Source organism: Amphibalanus amphitrite, unplaced genomic scaffold, assembly GCF_019059575.1.
Source record: "Amphibalanus amphitrite isolate SeventyFive unplaced genomic scaffold, NRLGWU_Aamphi_draft 000635F_arrow, whole genome shotgun sequence".
NCBI lineage: Eukaryota > Metazoa > Arthropoda > Thecostraca > Balanomorpha > Balanidae > Amphibalanus > Amphibalanus amphitrite.
The window spans coordinates 368630-387384 of record NW_024882129.1 but is presented as its reverse complement, the minus strand read 5'-3'; the positions used below and the strand labels follow the sequence as shown (position 1 = coordinate 387384).

Below are 18755 nucleotides of genomic sequence, written 5' to 3'. Positions count from 1 at the left end.
GCATATCGCGCATTGCTTTTTTTTTAGATTTCGGCGAGTGACGAACTTATCTCCATGACCCCATCCCGACATCCCTGATTCCCTACCCACAGAATCGAATTTGCAGTTATTGCCTGCATTTTTAAATACACGTCCCGATCCAGAGTAAAGGCCCCTGCAAACGTGCGTAGGAGTACAAAAGGAAATAAAATAGCAAATGAAACATGCTCGCCCACCCATAAGAATACCAATTACTGGTACGCATTTTTATTGTGACCGGGTACTGCAGAAGAGCAATGCTGACATGTCAACATGACAGAGAAATTCGTCCGTAATTTATTATCCATCCCCGATCGCTTGATCAGTACCGTAACGGGCTTCCGTAAATCGTAGCCCGTTGCCGCCGGGATCTCACTTTCTGAGTGGCTTGCTCATCAAAATGAGACCTACATCAGCATACCTTTGGAACATCGAACTCCACATTTCATACGTGTCCATCATGTCACCAATAGCATCCCTCCCCCGAATCCCCACTGTCCCTCCCTAGATTCTCACAGGTAGCCCCTCCTCTCCAAACCAGTTCATTTCTCCGCGCACAACTGTATTACGCGGCGAACAGACGTGCGCGCGCGCGAGCGATGAGACAGAATGACAATGCTGACAATGGGGAGGTCGGGGCGCCGGCGGCGCAGGTCGCGCTGGCCGGCCGGGGGCGCCTCGCTGGGCTGAATGTCAGCCGGCGGTCGAACCGGCAGCGGCCACGGCCCAGGGGCGTCTACATGAAGGTGCCGCTGTAGCTGTTGCCGGCCATCTGGGAGCTGCCGTTGAAGCCTCCCATGGCGCCGTACCCGCCGGCGCCGAATCCACCTGATGGCGAGAGGGCGGACGATCAGACACTGTGCATGGTGAGGGGCAGGCACGTCAATGGAGCTGGGATTGCACGTAAAGGAAATATTGCAAGACGGATATCAAATGTAAGTCACCTCATCTGAATCATCATTTAGCATTAAATCCATACATGAAACTTATCTTAGTCACTCACCTTCCTCTAAAGGCGTTGTCCAAGTAGCATAGTCACTTGCGACGCCAATGTACACACCCCAAGTCACTCACCTGTCATATTATGCAGCTGTCCTTATACGAAAGTAAGCAGTAAGGACATCCCCCCCCCTCCGACCTCCCCCGGCCTTGATAAACAGTAAGCACCATCCCCGCATGATCGCATCCACCGAGTAACTCACCTTCCTCCGTGGAAGTCCGTATACCCACCGCAGTTCACTCACCCTGCCACTCACCTCCGTAGGCGGCGTCCGTGTACCCGCCCTGCTGAGCGTCGCCCCACTGGCCGCCGTTAAACCCGGCCCGGCCCAGACCTCCGGCGGCCTGTCCGGCCCCGGCTCCGGCGCCGGCCATGGCGCCGTAACCGCCGTACCCTCCGGCCGGCGTGCTGTTCAGGAACAGCTCGATGTACCGGTGAGCCATGTGCGACTTGTCCTGTGCGTGATTAGAGTATGGAGAGGGAGGGAGACGGGGGCGGTTAGCGGTCAAGCTGTGGTGTAAAAAGCTGAGCCCATGTACCACTTACGCGTGGAAAACGCTAATTAACCAGGCAGCATCAAACAAAAAGAAACAATACCGACTATATCGACCACGCAAATGCATCAGGTAGGCAAATATGTTTGCTGCATATAATAAGCAGGACCACGTCATAAGCGCTATCAATGCTCTCCCTCACGAATCGCCATCTCATGTTTTCCCCAAACGGCGGCGCTCATACAGACCTTAGCCATGGCCTTGACGGCCTCGTCGTGAGTGGAGAAGTCCACGTTAGCCTGGCCGGACGGGCGGCCAGAGTCGTCAAACAGCATGTGCACGTGCACAGGGTTCAGCGGACGGAAAAACTGCCGGGGACGTGAAAACACCAGCCAGATTTGGGTCAGATAGAGCAGATACCGATCTGAGAAACAGGTCAGACACATAGACATTGAGAACACATGTGAGATAGCAGGCTGGACATAAGTCAGATACATATTAGACGTTACACAGAAATAGACAGTTGGCACAGATCAGGTACAAACACATCGAAAACAGGTAAGATCCTTAAAATCAGATTTGAGAGTCGAGACATAAGTCAGTTACATGAATTGCACATTGAATGGTGAATTAAGATAGCCAAGACAGCAGTCACTTCAACAACCTGACCACTAACACATTACGTTGATTACACAGTTGACAGTACATACACACCAGCACACATTGCGTCTCACTCACGTCGATGATGTCCGACTCTGTGCTGCGGAACGGCAGGCCGCGCATGTGCACCGTGTGGCCAGTCATGCTCTGCCAGCCCTTGCCGCCCATGTTCTTCATGCCGCCGCCGCCGCCGCCGGAGCCGCGGCCCATGCCGCCGCTGGCCGCGCCCGTGGCGCCCCAGGTGCCCGTGCTGGCGTCGCCGTAGTACTCGTCGTAGTCAGACTGGAAGCCTGCGAGGTGGGACCGGTGAATTGTCAGAGGATATACAGAAAAAAGATTAATGGGAGAGAAATGATCAGGCGGCGTGCTGCTAAGTGAATGAAAAAAAAAATGACTCGTGTTGGGCATTTTATGACATTGCATCAATGACACTTATATTGTAAAATGAAATAATGTAAAGTAATTTTCCCATAACAGGACTTTGAACAGCAAACGAACAAAATGTTAGAGGTCAGGTGTGTTACCAAACTCTCTCCACGCTAATCGGTGCCACCTTCCTTATCCCACACACCGCTCACATTTCCAGAGCCCTTACCTCTGCGACCTCCGCGGCCTCCGAAGCGTCCGCCGCCACCCCAGCGGTCGGCGCGGTCGTACGGAGTGGGCCGGGCCGATAGCGGGCGCACCTTACCGGCGCCCTGTGCGGCGCGGATCTCATTCAGACTGCTCCGGAAGATCTCAATGTACCTGCCGGCCGGTAGGACTCGCTATAGATGACGCCGTTTATAGGGAGAGGGGGGAGGGGAGGCGAAATGAATGGAATGACAGAACTGGTCAGGACAGAATGCTGCTCTGAGATAGGGTGAAGTTGGATGGACATGAAAAAGTACCATTGGTGTAATGAAAGAATGTTATTGGGGATAAGATCAGGAAGATAAAGAATGATAATGATACTTTTACTGAGGGACTGAAGTCACTCTTGGTAAGGATACGAGAAGCAAGAACATTAAAAAGCACGACCGAGGATAAAGAGGTCATAACTGGATGGGTAGAAACGGGCACAATACTCATGGAACAGCACACATTCATTTTCGGAAACAAAACACTCAAGAAAAAGGGCAAAAAAGGATCACGCACTTTTGTAGGATTGAACTTCCAGGACAAAGTTGTAGGAACGAAATTTTGCAGTATTGTGTGGATAGTCTAGTTCAAGAATAAGTTGCAATATACAGGTCAAAGTAGGGGAGAGTGGGGTAATTTGGCCGGTGGTGTAAATTGGCCGCCCCCACTTGTACGAAAGCTGATAAAAGTGAATGAAATAACTTTAGGCTCTAGTCATTTGTCGTCGGCAGAACTAACTCGAGAACAAATGTCAAAACTTTCCCCCTCTTACTTTTATTCAAAATTAATAAAAGGTGAATTTCGTTAGAAAATGGTAACTTTTACTTCCGTCTTAAAATTTGTATAACATGTAGTATTTGGGCCGTACACGAATTCCAACATTATAGCGCCATTTTTGAGGGTGTTCAGCGGTTCCAAGAGCAATTTCATCTAGTTCTGTACAGCCATGACGACTTTATAGACAAAAATTTTCAGAATGGCAATGTGGGGTTATTTGGCCGGGACTAGCGGGGCAACTTGGCCGGTGCGCTCAGAGTCACTATGCTGGGACGGCCGAGTTGTCATGGTCAATTATACCATAAAGGACATAATTCATGACCAACTTTGACTACCTTGATGCCATATTTCCTACTGGACAGCTGTAAGGGCATGTGACGTCATCAAAGGTTACTTAACGCTTTTTTGCTAATAAATACTTACAGAAAAAAGATACAGCCGCGCAAATGGTATCATTGTATTCAGCTCGTCAAGGCGCATCGAATGATATACATGATGACCTTGAACTCACGTAACCTTCAGGTCAAGCGACCTGAGGTAACGTGACCTGAAGCCAACCTTTGACCTTGACCTCTCGAGGTCAACACGTACATGTTTCGATGCGGAATGACGAGAGAATTACGATGGTACTTTTAGTTTTGGCCTAGCTTGATTACTTCAAAAGTTATTCGTAAAAAACTGTCATCGCATCTAGAGCCGCTATTTTGACTATTTTCGACCCCTGTGACGGCTGAGTCAACCTCCAAAATCCTTCAAATGCGTCGTAGGACACGCGTCATTGCTGAATGTGAAGCTGACTCGCCTATAACAAAAATCATGGCCTCAAACTAACACCGGCCAAATTGCCCCACACCCCCGGCCAAATAACCCTGCTAGTGGGGCAATTTGGCCGCTTTGCAGACCTTTGTAATACGTCACAATTTCAATATAAGTAGTTACTCTATCATTTCAAGTTTACTGTCCAAGAAAGTAAAATGTATGCCACACCTGTCAGCGTTGAGAAAATGCAGAAATGTGCTGTTGATTTTTAGTTACATCGTTTTCTAAAAAAAAAAAACGGCCAAATTACCCCACTCTCCCCTACTCTGCACCAACATGTCAAAAAATAAGTGCAAACAATATTCGCAGTCGTTTCTGCTCAGCCGAATTATGCCAACCGGCAGCATCTAAATATGAAAAGGTGCATAATGCATATCTTAACCCGCGCCCTGCTGGGGGGGGGGGGTGTTCCTGGACTTTAGTAAGGCGTTTAATTCTGTGCCTCACCAGCGCCTGTTATTGAAGCTCCAATCCTGCGTGAACACCCCCCTTGTGGTTTTTCGCGAATATCTCAAAAACGGCGGCGCGGAGCGCCGCCGTTTTTGGTACACCTTATCATACATCAATTCTACACATGTTGTAAAAATTTCAGACCAAGGTCATTCAAGGTCAGGTCACCAGGTCACTTGAAGTGACCTCACCTCATAAAATGTTTCAATGTCTGTCATAGCTACACCGAGTGACCGATCGCTTTAAAACTTTCAGCGATTGCTAAGAGCAATAGCATGTACAAAATGTATATCTCAGAATTTTGATATCGATGACCTAAGGCCAGGCCAATTTTGCGACCTCCCCATTATAAGTCAATGGGAGAAAATTGAAATGCGCCTCTTTTGGACGAAAGACATTATAAACACTCCCAAACACCGAATTACAAGTGGTTTAGACACACTGAACATGAAAATGGTGTCCGTGACCCTTGTTTATGCCCTGAGGTCATCTTTGGTCACGAATGGTATCTAACAGTTTTTCGCAAATAACTTTTGATAGAGGCATGCTAGAGCGATGAAAACGCCTTAGATGTGTTCAGCTCGACGATACGGATCGACTGATATGCAACATGACCCTTTCCGGTCAGGTCATGACCTTGACCTGAGGTCAAATTTTCAAGTTGACCTTTCAAGGTCAAGTTATAGTTCATTCGATGCGTCTTGACGAGAGGAACACGATGCCGGTGAAAGTAAGCTCGTACAAGGCTTGGGTCAAAAGTTATTGCAGAAAAACTGTTTCCAAAAAATCGGCTATTTTTGCAGTTTTTGCCCCCTGCAGGCAAAACCTTTGACGTTAGGTCAAATCTGAGAGTGTTACTCAGAAAGCGCGTTAATAGGGCTATCGAATGCGCTTTTCCGCGGCGCTGTAGCTCTATTGGTTCCCGAGTTATGCGTTGGCTTCTTGGAAATTTTCGACATTCGACCTAGAAATCGGCGAAATTTTGCCTTCAATGACCTCTGGTGACCTGACCTTTGACCTGACCAAAAAATTGACCGAAGTGATTTCGTCATTATTTTTGACGCTCTTTCGAACGCCGCCTTCCGCGTATCGCTACGTGGCCCAGGAGCCGAGTTACAAGGGGGGGGGGTGTTCAAACACCCCCCCCCCCCCCAGCAGGGCGTGGAAATCCAGGACCCCCAGCCGGGCGCGGGTTAACTTTCAGTACATTGCCACAGAATTTCAGGAAAATATAACAGCTAAAATAAAAATAGATAATAGCAAATGCCAAATACCGCCGGCAAAACGGTGAAAACGAACTAAAATGTAGCTGATAAGCTTGTGCAATATAGGCTGGTAATTGTTCCATGTCTTTGACCAGACACTAGCATTCGGATTTGAGAAGTGTGCGAAGGGAAAGGGAAGTAAGGACGATAGAGAGCATAAACTTTCAGAATGCATCATGAAACAAACCCATCAGTGGCAATACAACATAGCATGTTTAAATCCACAGCGATAATTAAATGTCACTACACTGAAATCGAGCTCATAAGTGGGAACTTTTAGAAACGTGTAAACTAACTCGAGATTTCTTGACCAGAATAAGTGATCAGTGAAAGGAGCCAAAATATATGACCCGGTGATAATCAAATGTGCGCGGAAGAAATAAACAGGCCAGATTCCCATGGGTCAAGAGCAGAAACAAACAAAAACAGCCGACAAGACTAGTAACAATCGAGCACGAAAACACAACCATTTCTTACAGTAGTCCACCTGAAAAAAATGCATCAAGAAGCGTTAGGTCAGCACAACATTCAGGCAGGCCTGAGCAAGGCTCAGAGCAGGATAAGCTCCATCGCTGAAACTGAAGACCTGTTGACCTCCCGGTGATTCGCTGGCCTCCCCGGTGATTTGTTGACCTCCCCGGTGCGTTGTTGACCTCCCGTTGTTTTGTTGACCTCCCCGGTGGTATGTTGACCTCCCGTTGTTTGACGACCTCCCTGAGCCGTCCCCGCCGACCCAGCCGATGGCCGCTCCCGGCTCCCTTCCAGTGTGGTGAGCCTGCCTATACATACAGTCTACACGCAGCATCAGCACAAGGAGGGGGTGGGGTGGGGACACAGTCACTACGCCTTCAATATAGTACGAAGAAAGGGTCTTAACTCTTCACACAATTATACTCAAATAATTCAAAAACAAAAATATGACCCTCGTTAAAGATCAGTTCATACTAAGTAGCTAAATTTGCAGCTCCACAGAATGTGGCTCATCTAAAAAAATGTTTGATGATAGTAAAAAATCGATAATTTGTTTTTCATTGCTGTGCATTCGTCATTTGGTTTAGAAATGTCGCTTAATAGGTTAGTTTTAGCTTAAATTTTTCAATTAAGTTTTCGTTTCAACATAATAAATCAAAAGGTAATTGTTTCAACCTGCAAAATGCACAAGTGAATACCCACTTTGCCATAAATGACCAATAAACGGAAGAAGCACGAATAAGCGGGAAGCATTCAAATATGAGCGCCGACACCTTTCCACATCATCAATTATCGAAGCGTCAGACATTACGTCAACCAAGTTATAGCAGTCACGTGTTTAGGTGCTTTGCTAACGCAAAACTTAAAGGGAGATAATGAGCTTTCTTTTTTCTTAAATAAAAATTACTCGACATCTATACTATTTCTACTGTAGTTTCTATAAAATATGAAAATTTCCTAGCACATTTTCGTATGTGAAAAAGGTTTTTATTTTGGCAAAAAAGAAGCAGTACTTGCAGTACTTGTAACACCCACCGAAATGCGTTGTCCTTCTCTATAAAAAAGTCGCAGTATATGGCGCTTTTGTTTCAAACAGCGACGCTTGGGTTTTTGTTTATGTTATCGCCCTGTCGTTGCTTGGTTGTAAGGATTCTAATTTGAATCAGAGTTAATTCGGTTTAGAATTAATTAGATTCCGTTGTTTGGCTTAACTTTATACCAGTTTTTGACTTTTCTTCGCATTACTTCCAAATTATTTTGTTAAAGGAAGGGTGCCACCTTCCGAAATTTTTGTTCTATGAATCTATTTTACTTATTTGAATTTTTAGACGTGGTTAGCGCGTCCACAATATACAAAAAACCGAAACATTGCATTTAATACATTGGCCAAAAAAAAGATCGTTGTTTATATCACCACTACAACTCAAGGTCGTTTGATGTGGCAGCTAGGACGGCTGGCATATCCTGTTGTCATGGCAACATATCATTCTGCCATTTGCATTGATGGCGCAACTGAGACAAAAAGATGAACAAATAAAAAGGAAGAAGATAACATGATTTGAACTAAGTTGTAGGTAACCAAGTAGGTAACTGTTGGCCATATTTGCCAACAGTTAAAGAACATCAAATAAGTCGAGTAAAGGTTTTTCCTTTACAATGCTTAAGAGATCTATGGAACCCTTCACCCTTCATGCAACTTACTAGAAAAACTTCCCAATTAAAATTTTAAAACTTAAGTGTATACCATAAAGAAAAAATATACCCTTTCAAAATGATAAAACATGCTTCAAAAGTATAACTTTTATACATACCTTTGCTGATTTCATGTTTTATAAAATACCCTTAACACGACGAGGAAATAGTGCTGAAGATTTTTGCCTGCCCGAATGCTGGCAGCAAAACTCGCAAATGATAACTTCACGTGCGGATTCAATGCTGACCGTCTCGAGCATAGGTAAGTGAAGCCGGTTTTTAGGTTCATGTGAGGCTAATCTTGTAAAAACTGCGTTGTGTCCAAAAGGTGGCACCCTTCCTTTAAATGTTCAGGAAATTGTGCAGTAAGGCAGTGACATCCATGCTGGTCACCTATAGTCACTCTTAATTTTTTTGGATAATGACATATAATTTATTTTTTTGAAATTAGAGTGGCACAATGTTACCCGCACAAAAATAACTTTGTACCATATGAATAAATGCATCAATAAAACAATGGAAAAGCCAAAAGTATCAATGTTAGCGGTCGTTATGGATACATTGGTCCACTTAGGGGCTTTTAAAAAAGGAACAGCAAACTTGTACATTGTACAAACATAGTCACGGGATGATGCACACCATCATGACTGTAGGTCGCTTACGTATCCCGCTGGGACATTTACGCACAACCAACGACGCGACGAACCACACACAATAAAAGGCACGGAACACAACGAACGACACGACGACCCTCTTCATCATATGGTGTCGGAACTTTAAATAACCCCTGGATTTACCCTTCCTGCGGGTGGCCCAAAGTTATTGAATTAACAGCAAAAAAATATGTATAAACATTGACCACCCCCAAATTTTAAAAAAATGTTTGAGGAAAATAAATTACCAATAGTCGAATGCAAAGTTCACATGATGTCCTATTCAGGCAAATTGCAAAAATCGATTCAGCTGGTAGCATCTGAGCCCTGTACAGGGACCTACCTAAACCTCAATATTGGGTGAAAAAAGGAGCTTCACCAAAAAAAATCTAGAAAATCCAAAATCGACATGATTACGTATTTTTTTGTGTCCCTGGGTTTATCATTGACTACTTCATTGGTTCCGGCCCAAAAATGCCATTTCTCGCGCATAGGTATTAAGCTGATTAAAATTTAGACATTTTTTTCCTCGTGGAACAAAGTTACCCACACGGCCCAAAGTTAGACCAAACAACGGTTCTAATTCGGGGGTACATAGTGCCTACTCTTCTTTGTTTCGGCATGCGGCATGCGGCAAAAATGAACGGCATGCGCCAGAAACGCAGCCAAATCTTGCGATTGCGACTACGAAATTCATTATTTTGGCGTCAGAGCCTGAAGCGAAAAATACAAGCATATTTATTTCAAAAAGACTTCAGGTTTGTCGAACGGTGTTATGAGAATTTTGATAACAGTACTGCATAAGTTTTTCAGTGATGCCGCAAAAGTGTTGTATCTATCTTCTTTTATTGTGCAGTCGGCGGGACCGATTCAAAATTGAGTCGTTGCTACTAAAATAGCAGCATATGGCGTCAGATGATGAACAGGAAAAATAGTTCCGTAAATTTAGACATAAACCACCCCCAAACCATGAATATCTTTTGAAGGCACTATAGACGACCATTAACTAACTAGATGTGATGAAGATCAAATGTAAGGAATACGCTCATTTTACAAAATTACATGCAAGTACCAAAAAGTGATGTAAGTACTTATTCAACGGTCATTTTCAGCGCTCCCCGCTAACGTGACTTCAAGTTGAGATATTTGCGGCAAGGTACCGAATTGAGCAAAATGGTTTTAATTTACATTATAACTTGTTGTGTTTTGTCAGAAAATGGTCCTAACTCAGATTTTGTGGAAAAAGGTCATTATCTCCCTTTAACCCATTAGAGCAGGTTAATATGTAGCGAGAATCGCCCTCAACAACAGCATTGCCGTAATATCGAGCATTCGAGTTGAACCCAAGACTCGCAAAATCGTATCGCTAACGTCTTAAAATGCACTGGGCTAGCGTAAGTTCTTTAATCAGCGTCAGCGCATCTCTTATCCATTATAGTTCATAATAGTTTCGACCCACCACATTCAGATAACACAAATAAAAATTGTCAACCTGTTTGCCTTTAATAAATGTCGACTGAGAGTGCGGAAGTTTCCAGACTCCACTAAAATCACGCCAGTGCATCGTAACTAGTCGATACGAAGCATTTGTCAACCAACAGGTTGACTTCAGTATCAAGTTGCCTAACGTGTCCTACGACAGGCAACGAAGAACAGTCATTTTAATGATCTAAAATAGTACGATAAAATTTTTGTTTCATCCCTCAAGATAATGGTATGTGGTAGTTAAATGCCAGCAACACTCGGCTACTTAAGCTTCCGTAAGATTTGGACTCCAGTGGGCTTCACTTTAAGTTTAAACTGCAATGTGGGGCAAAATTTCGCCCATCTCAGGCTTCCATATCCAAATAACATATTCCGAATTCAATAAACTACATTATAACACGTTTAAATCCCTCACCTCTCCCGAGCGTTGGGTGCCACCCATCCACCGGTAGCGAAGCGCCGATCCAGCCGTCTCCCTCACCTCTCCCTGCTTTCTCCTTCCGGCGCGGCGCCACCCTCACCTCTCCCGCGCTCTGTCTTCTGCGCCGCTCTGTCTCCTGTAACCACCTGAGTCACCGCCACCCTCACCTCACCCGCGCGCGCTCAGCTCTGCCCCCACCTGTGTCCGATTTTCTCCTTATTTTTCTCCATGGCCCGCTCAGCCACGTCCTTGTCCACAAACTGGACGTAGGCCTCCCCCGACGACCGGCCCTGCACGTCCAGGGGGATGGTAATCCCGTTGGGAACCACCTCCAACCCTGCAGACCCAGAAACAGACAGATGGGCGCGTCACTCGCCGGCCCGCCCCGGCGCACGCGCGCCTGCCACCCCGGCCGGCCCGTGCACTCACTCACTCTCACAGACAGGTACGCACACTCACACTCAGGTACCACAACTGGAGAACGGGTCTGGTCAGGACGGGAAGGGGACAACACCACACGCTTATAATACTGAACCCTGGTAGACCGTGAAAATTGCCGTGAAGGCTTAAGGTATTCTTTAAGTTTGACGTCATGTTTGCCCGAATGAATCGTGTAGCTATAATGGGATAATCCCAACCAATCTCATGGGCGTCATCTTCGCTACCCATCATAAAACTGCAAGAAGTCTCAAAATGTTTATGATATTAGGCCTTAGCAACAGCCTTTGTCCCAGGCACCTCCTAAATCCTAAAGAAATGAAGCGACTTGTGCCCAAAGCTGTGCCTTATGATGCCCTATGATGTTAAAAATGCGACTTTTTCTCCACCAGCGTAATGGTGACTGACTGTAATATCCATTCGGTGCCGGGAGTCTCCCTAACGCTCACACACGCCCGCCTGGGCTCACCACCCGCTCCTGTCCCATGGAGCCCAGCTCACCGGAGAAGAAGTTGGCGATCTCCTCTTTGCTGCAGCTGTAGGGCAGACCGCGCAGACGGACGCAGCCCTCATCGGCCGGCGAGGCAGCCGCGGCGCCCGAGCGGCGCACTACCCAGTCCATCTCAGACTTTTTGGAGCGGAACACTGCAAAGGCGGGGAAGAAAGGCGTTAGCTGCATAATGCATAGGGTAAACGTAGGAAATATTCGCCGGACATCATACGCCGTTAGCAGGCGCCACTATGCCGAAGTAGCAGCAAAACTGGACAATAATGCCATACAGATATAGCCGACATACACCCACGCAAATTCGCTCCGGGTGGGTGTATGTCGTGGGTATAGGACGCGAATCACAATCATTCTAAGCCAAAAATTTCAGTATCATTGGAGTTAGCATGATAGAAGTCACCATCTTCTAGAACTAGTGATTGAGTCCTCTCACCAACCCAACGCATATCCTAAAGCCGTTACCTTCCACATAGCGGTGTCCCATGTTGTTGTTGTGTTTCTTGAGCGCGGCATCCAGGTCGGCCTCGGAGCAGAGCTCGACGTAGCACTCGCCACTGGGTCGGCCCTCGCGTGATAGCGTCAGCTGGATGCCAGCAGTGCCGCCCTTGATGTTCACGTTGTCTGTAACGGACAGCGGAGAGATGTGTTACATGACGAGATAAAACATAGGGTGGTCGATTACAACCTAACATTAGCTAGAATCACTTTTCCAAAGCAGTGCACCTTATCCTGGGACTCCGCCTCATGACTAGAGATGTGTTACCAGAGATTGACTCACCAAAGAATTTCATGACATCCTCCTCTGTGGCGGACCAGGGCAGGCCGCGGGCGCGGACAACGTATCCCTCGTCAGAGCTGTGGTCTCCAGACATTCTGCCGGCAGAAGGGCAGAGTGCTGTCAAGAGGCACTGGCGGATCCACAAAGGCGGTCTTGGACGCTGCGTTCCCAAAGTTTCATATATGTGTTTGAATGTTAAAAAGGTAAAAACTCGACACAAAACAGCCACAACTTTCTGTGCCAATCATGCCAAAATTTCAGTGCAAAATCGTTTACCCCAATTATAACGCACTAGAGTCTTCAGGGCATCCAGAGTAGCATATGAACTTTTCCAATCTGGTGATCCCAGACTGCAAAACGTGGCAGGTTTCGACGAGATTTTGGGGCCCTGTTTCACCAATGATGCCAGCGCATTTATTTTGTGGTAGGTAGGCAATGTTGGAGTTACGAGTTCCAAAAGCTTGCTGCTTTATGAAGAGCAAATCTTCAAACTGTTTCCATTTTTCGAATTCTTCACAAGAAAGTGCATCGTACATCACAACCCAATGCAAAGCACAGACATCTTGTGGAAATCGTCAGTCTTGCGATATTTCTCAAGGCCGCTCTTTGTTTACCTTTTAGTGATGGGCCAACTTGGCCGCCCAAGTACTTGTTTTGCGGGAGTAAGTACAATTTTGCCGATTTTCAAACTGCTATAACTTGCAAAATATAGCACCATTGTGCATGCTATGTACATGGTAGAAATCAGCAGAGTCTGCAGGGTTTACTAATAGGCAACTTATGCTGATTTCCTTCCATTTCAAACCCTGATAATTCCTTTAAAGATATTTCCTCAGAAAAAAGGCATTATTTGCACGATGACGTCACAAAAAACTAAAATGTTATAGGTATGCTAGTGACTATGGCCTGACAAGCCCACGCTTTACAGAGCTGTGGGCCACAGCAAGAAGCTGAAAGTCAAAAGATTGAAATTTAATGAAAGGGCAAAGTTCTTCTCAAATCATATACCCCATGATTGGAATAAACTACCAGAAGATGTTGTACTGACAAACAGCACTAACATTTTCGATAACTGGCTAGACCAATTCATGGTGCAAACGACACTATACCTTAGATTCATCAGTCCAGTGACCAGTATACCTAGTACCTACCTTGTAACTCATGTGGGCACCAAATAGTCACCTAGTCTACCCCAGCACATCCGATTAAACCTAAACCTAAACCAGTCTGGTGGTGACCAAGCCGCAGGGCCTCGTCTAACATGTTAACGGGGGGCCAAACCCCCGCAGTCACCACCCCCCCCCCCCTCCATCAGGGTAAAAATGTCACTACTGGGACCTGGGGACCCGACAAAAGAGAAAAGACAAACAAATTTTTATTGCAAGGTGTCAGCGCGCATAAAAAAAAAATGCGTAAACGAAATATGGGTGCAATATGAGCACAGTGATATACCCGATTACCTGAGAATGTTTTCACGTGTTAATTTTGTTGACCTGATTTTTACCATTTTTTTTCGCTCAGCAACACGTTACATTACGGGTTTTCAGGCGACTTAACTCCTGTCCCACAAATTCTTCTTTACATAGGTATAGATCTGTTGTTACTGTCCTCGGGGCCTCAATCTGTTGTTTCTACCTATCGTCGTCCTCACTACGCGACGTTGAACTTCTGGCTGGACGGTCACCGGTGTGCGGCGAGAGTAGCTCCTAACCGTAATGAAGCAGGCTCCCATTCTGGGTGATCGTAAGCTCAGCTTGGTGGTCTGTCTCTGGGGACAGGAAAGACTAGTGTGGCCTACCAGAGGCCAACGTGGGTCCAGATTCCAGAACTCCAGAAGCTGGCATTGACCATCAGAGCTAGGAACCTGACGCTCATAAGCCGGCGGGCCCATTAGAAACCGATGTGGTTCGGGAAAAATATATGCAAGGGCAGTCCCTCAGCATTAGGCCCACGGGAGGCCCGCCAGCCGGCAAAGGCCCAAAGAACTGGTGGTTTGGGACACTCAATAATCTAATCACGTGGGATGGCACCTCAGATACCATGTGTAGGGTCGTCAGAGAGTGGTGCAAGGTCCTGTAGGGTCCTTACATGCTGGCATAGGCTCTCAGAGGTTGGCGTGATACCCAAAAAGGCTAGTGCGGCTCTTCTCCGTCAGGAGCCTATGTGGGGCTCTCAAAGGCTGGCAAGAGGCCTCAGCTATCAGTTGGACAACAGACTACAGAGTACAGAGGCTGACTTGCATGACAGAGATCAGAGTGGGCTCCTCAACTTTGGGAGTAAGCACAAGCACTGTGCATGGTCCCAATCCCATTTCAGGGCCCACTTTTGCCTTGACCCCTCTGCAAAAAAAGATGGTACCTATGTATACTTGTATAAAGAAGACTGCCTTTGCTGCTCGTTCTCGAATTCGCTTGTCATAAATTGCTGAGATAAGGTCAATGTTCAGGTCATTTGAGGGCATCAACTGTCCATTTCACTCGCTTATTCTCAGAAAATATTTGATTTCAACATTCTAACTCTACCTTGCACGAACCAGAGGAGCAGAAGCGCATAGAAATAAGTGATTGCTCTCTAATAGGCAATAGCCATAACAGGAGCAAGATTCTTACAGGTTAACTGGAAATAAGTTGTAAACTTTGAACTATGATTAATAGTAAGGCATTCATGAGAGTATGAAATGATAAAAATGACCAAATTACAAAGAAAAGGTGTAGCGGGTCCAAAAACTAAGATTTCAATCTTTGTACGATTATTACTGTCTGGTGGGGCAATGTGAGGAGGTTATGAACTAATGCAAAGGCATGGGCTAGGTAGTATTTTTTCTTAGGTTTAAAAAGTCCATCAGGTTTCAGGGCTATGATAAAAAATAAGTGAACTAAATCTGGTGAGAAATCAGGATTTGGGGGCACCCTAGGTTTGGCTCCTTGATTCTCTGGCCCGCCAGTGCCGTGAAAATCTCTTAGACAAGGCCCTGGACCAAGGTCATCAATATCCTGAAGGAACCTGAACATTTCAATGATGTCATGTAATTATACCTGTATAAGCAATAATGTGCATTTCATCAGTCACCGAACACAAGATACACTTATCAACTTGCTCAATCCTGTTAGGTTTCCTTGCTCATTGCCCAGATGGTGGTAGGGTTATTAGACAGGAAACCGTGTCGAAGAGAGACGTGCCAACCCGGACAATAGATAAGCAGGACATTCAGAACTGGACTGTGCAATTGTTAAGGGTTGGAATGGTACGTCTGCTTGGGTGTAGTTGTTGCTGGTGGAGGTAGTCTTTGTGCAATTTGCAACAACAAAAGAAGTGTTGACTAAGATGTGCGATGAAGTGAGTAACATATGGAGAATGAGATGAATCAGAATGGATAGACAAGATAGTGAGGATTTGGGGAGGGAATTAGGAACAAGGGCGGGGATGGGAGTCCCTGGCGCGTATAACCCCACTCTTGCTTGATAAGAGGGGGCGCCTACCAGGGACAGGCAGGATTGATTGGGTGTGTTTCTTTTTCAGCTACTGGAGATAATCAAATAGTCGACTTCCGAGACAGGTTTCCAAGGCAGACTTGAACTCCTTCAGTGTCTTGGATGTGACCACCCAGGTCGGCAGGGAGTTCCAGTCTTGGACGACACGCTGGGAGAAGAAGCGGGCTCTGGCGTCAACTTGACTGCGGCTCACTCGGATTTTGAACGGATGACCTCTTGTACGAGTGTCACGGGAGATATCCCATAGATCTGCAGGTTGTATTGGACAGTTTCCGTTGAAGATTTTCCAGCATTTGATCAGGTCAGCCCTCAGTAGTCGTCCCTTTATGGAGTAAAGGTCGAGCGTTCGTAGCCTGTCCCCATACTCTTTGCCTTCAAGTCCCTTTATCTGGCGGGTCCATAGCCTTTGCACTGATTCCAGCCTTTTCCTGTCCTGGACATATCCAGTGTTCCAGACAGGCGACGCATATTCCAGAATAGGCCTGATGTGCGTTTTAAGTATGTGTATCATAAATTCAGGTTCTCTACATACTGTGCCTTTCAGGAGGTTGTGGGCTACGCCGCCGGCTTTCCTTGTCACTGTTCTGCTGTGTTCATGGAACTTCAGTTGGTCGTCAACGAGGATTCCAAGATCAACCTGGGCGACTGAATCGGGAAGTTGACGTCCATCGAGGGTATAGCTGGGTCTATCCAAGATGTGTGAGCGTCTCTTGAAACGAAGAGTGACACACTTCTTTGAATTCATGTGTAATCCCCATGACTTGGCGGTTGCGTGGAGAAGGTTGATATCAGATTGCAGACTTGCAGTGTCACGGCCGATGTTCGAACTATCAATGCATGTGTATATTTTGAGATCGTCTGCGAATATCTTGTAGTGACATTTAAGGTTTGTCGCGATGTGGTTAATATATATTAGAAAAAGAACTGGGCCGAGGACTGACCCTTGGGGTACACCACTTTTGACGTATCTTGGTGCGCTGTACGCATCTTTGACGACCACTTGCATCGATCTGTCACATAGAAATTCTTTGAGCCACCTTAGAAGGTCTCCCCCGATGCCTATGTGCCCAAGCTTGTCTAGCAGAATATGGTGACAGACAACGTCGAATGCTTTTGCAAAGTCAAAGAGGATAAGATCAACTATTTTCCCTTTGTCGATCTCACTTGATATATACTCGTAAGTGGACAGAAGCTGGTCCTCCGTAGACATCCCTGGTCGAAAACCAAATTGGTGATCGATGAAGATGTTGTTTTCATTGAGGAAGATGTTCAAACCATTAGAGATCAGTCTTTCCAGGCATTTTGCGGGGACTGATGGCAAACAGATCGGCCGGTAGTTCAAAGGATCGACGTGAGACCCCTTCTTGAAGATTGGTACCACGATCGATAGCTTCCAGAGTGAGGGGAGTGATCCTTCTTCCAGTGAGAGATGAAATATCCTGGATAGAGGGCGAGCCAGGTGAGCTGCACACTCTTTCAGAAAACGGGGATGAAGACCGTCTGGGCCCATAGCAGAATTCACGTCGAGATCCATCAGCACCTTCTTCACCTCTGCAGAGTCGAAATCGACGGATTCAAGTGCTCCATCACACTGTTGGTGAGGTGCTGGGTGTGACGGCACTTCAGGTCGATACACACTGGCGAAAGCTTTGGCAAAACATTCTGCCATCTCAATTGGACTGTCAGTTGTGGTGCTGTCAGGAAGTCGAATTGGTCCTAATGAGGAGCGGAACTTCTTCTTGCTGCGGAGGTGAGCATGTAGTAGCTTTGGGTTCTCCTTCATCTTCAGAAGTAGCGACTTTTCATATTCCACTTGCGAGTAGAAAGTGAAGAGGTGAATCGTCTGGAAGAAGGTAGGCCCCTCTTGCACAGATGACAGAGACTTAGTCAAAATCGATTATGTGATTCTAAATGGTCTGCAGACAGTAGCTGCGAAACACCTTCAAATAAGGGGGGCACTGCAGACTTTTGGTCCCATTCTTTCCATGCAACGCCCATAGGGCTAATGTTATAATGCCAAAATCAAAGGGGGGCACGGTGCCCTGGTGCCCTCCCCGTTCCGCCGCCTATGTCCACAGACCATCAATATCAAATATGAATCTCAATCTAAATACAAAGCCAAGTTTATAGACATATTCGCCCAAGGAGACTGCGAATTCAGGATTAGTTTCCGTGCAAGAGGGGCCCATCTTCTTCCAGACGATAGACTGAGTCCACCTCCACGCATCCGCAAATTTCTCTTCAAAGCGGCAAAACCAGCGCATGCTAATAACTTGTCCCATGAAGACTATAAAAGATGCAATATCCATTGAATAAGCAAAGCGCGTGTGAAAATTGGAAAAACTCACCTGCTTGTAGTAAGATTCGTTCAATAAGTTAAAATTGCTTCACAAGCAATTCGGACGCCAACGCAGGCAACAAACGACACGCCGCAAAGAAAGAGCGCCGGCGGCCGGCCAGCTCTATGGATTTTAGCCCTTGTTTGGTTTCATGACGTCATCAAAATGGACGACTTTCATTGGTTATTAGGGTATTGTTATAGATCTTGATTCAAATATGACCAATCAAAATGCGAGATTTCAAAAACGAGAGTGCCATGCGTACTTAAATTGAAGTTGATAATTTATTTCAACGTTGGAGTGTGAACAAAATGGCGACGCCCGAATCACGAAAATGTGCAATGGCGGTGATTTGGCAGCATTGTAATGGCGCTG

At 46.1% G+C, this 18755-nt stretch overlaps 1 protein-coding gene across 2 annotated transcripts; it reads right to left on the bottom strand.

Moving 5' to 3' along the window:
* Positions 1 to 563: 563 nt before the first annotated feature.
* Positions 564 to 18502, bottom strand: LOC122363695 (heterogeneous nuclear ribonucleoprotein H2-like). 2 transcript variants are annotated; one of them, XM_043333232.1, is made up of 10 exons: positions 18390 to 18502; positions 12551 to 12645; positions 12235 to 12393; positions 11766 to 11909; positions 11025 to 11163; positions 2768 to 2919; positions 2251 to 2462; positions 1761 to 1880; positions 1263 to 1473; positions 564 to 846 (listed from the first exon to the last, which is right to left on the bottom strand). In XM_043333232.1, the coding sequence occupies exons 2-10, from the start codon at positions 12642 to 12644 to the stop codon at positions 755 to 757; spliced, it is 1323 nt and encodes a 440-aa protein (XP_043189167.1). In that variant the 5' UTR covers position 12645; positions 18390 to 18502; the 3' UTR covers positions 564 to 754. The 2 variants fall into 2 exon arrangements, with proteins under 2 accessions (XP_043189167.1, XP_043189168.1); XM_043333233.1 differs by having other exon boundaries at positions 1275 to 1473.
* Positions 18503 to 18755: the final 253 nt, after the last annotated feature.

Bases quoted from the DNA above. Each gene is read 5' to 3' on its own strand.
- LOC122363695 (XM_043333232.1), bottom strand. From the start codon at position 12,644: ATGTCTGGAGACCACAGCTCTGACGAGGGATACGTTGTCCGCGCCCGC. The intron at 11,910-12,234 runs GTAACGGCTTTA...CCGCCTTTGCAG, and splicing joins GGGACACCGCTATGTGGAAG to TGTTCCGCTCCAAAAAGTCT. The intron at 2,463-2,767 runs GTAAGGGCTCTG...CCCACCTCGCAG, and splicing joins AGGCCGCGGAGGTCGCAGAG to GCTTCCAGTCTGACTACGAC.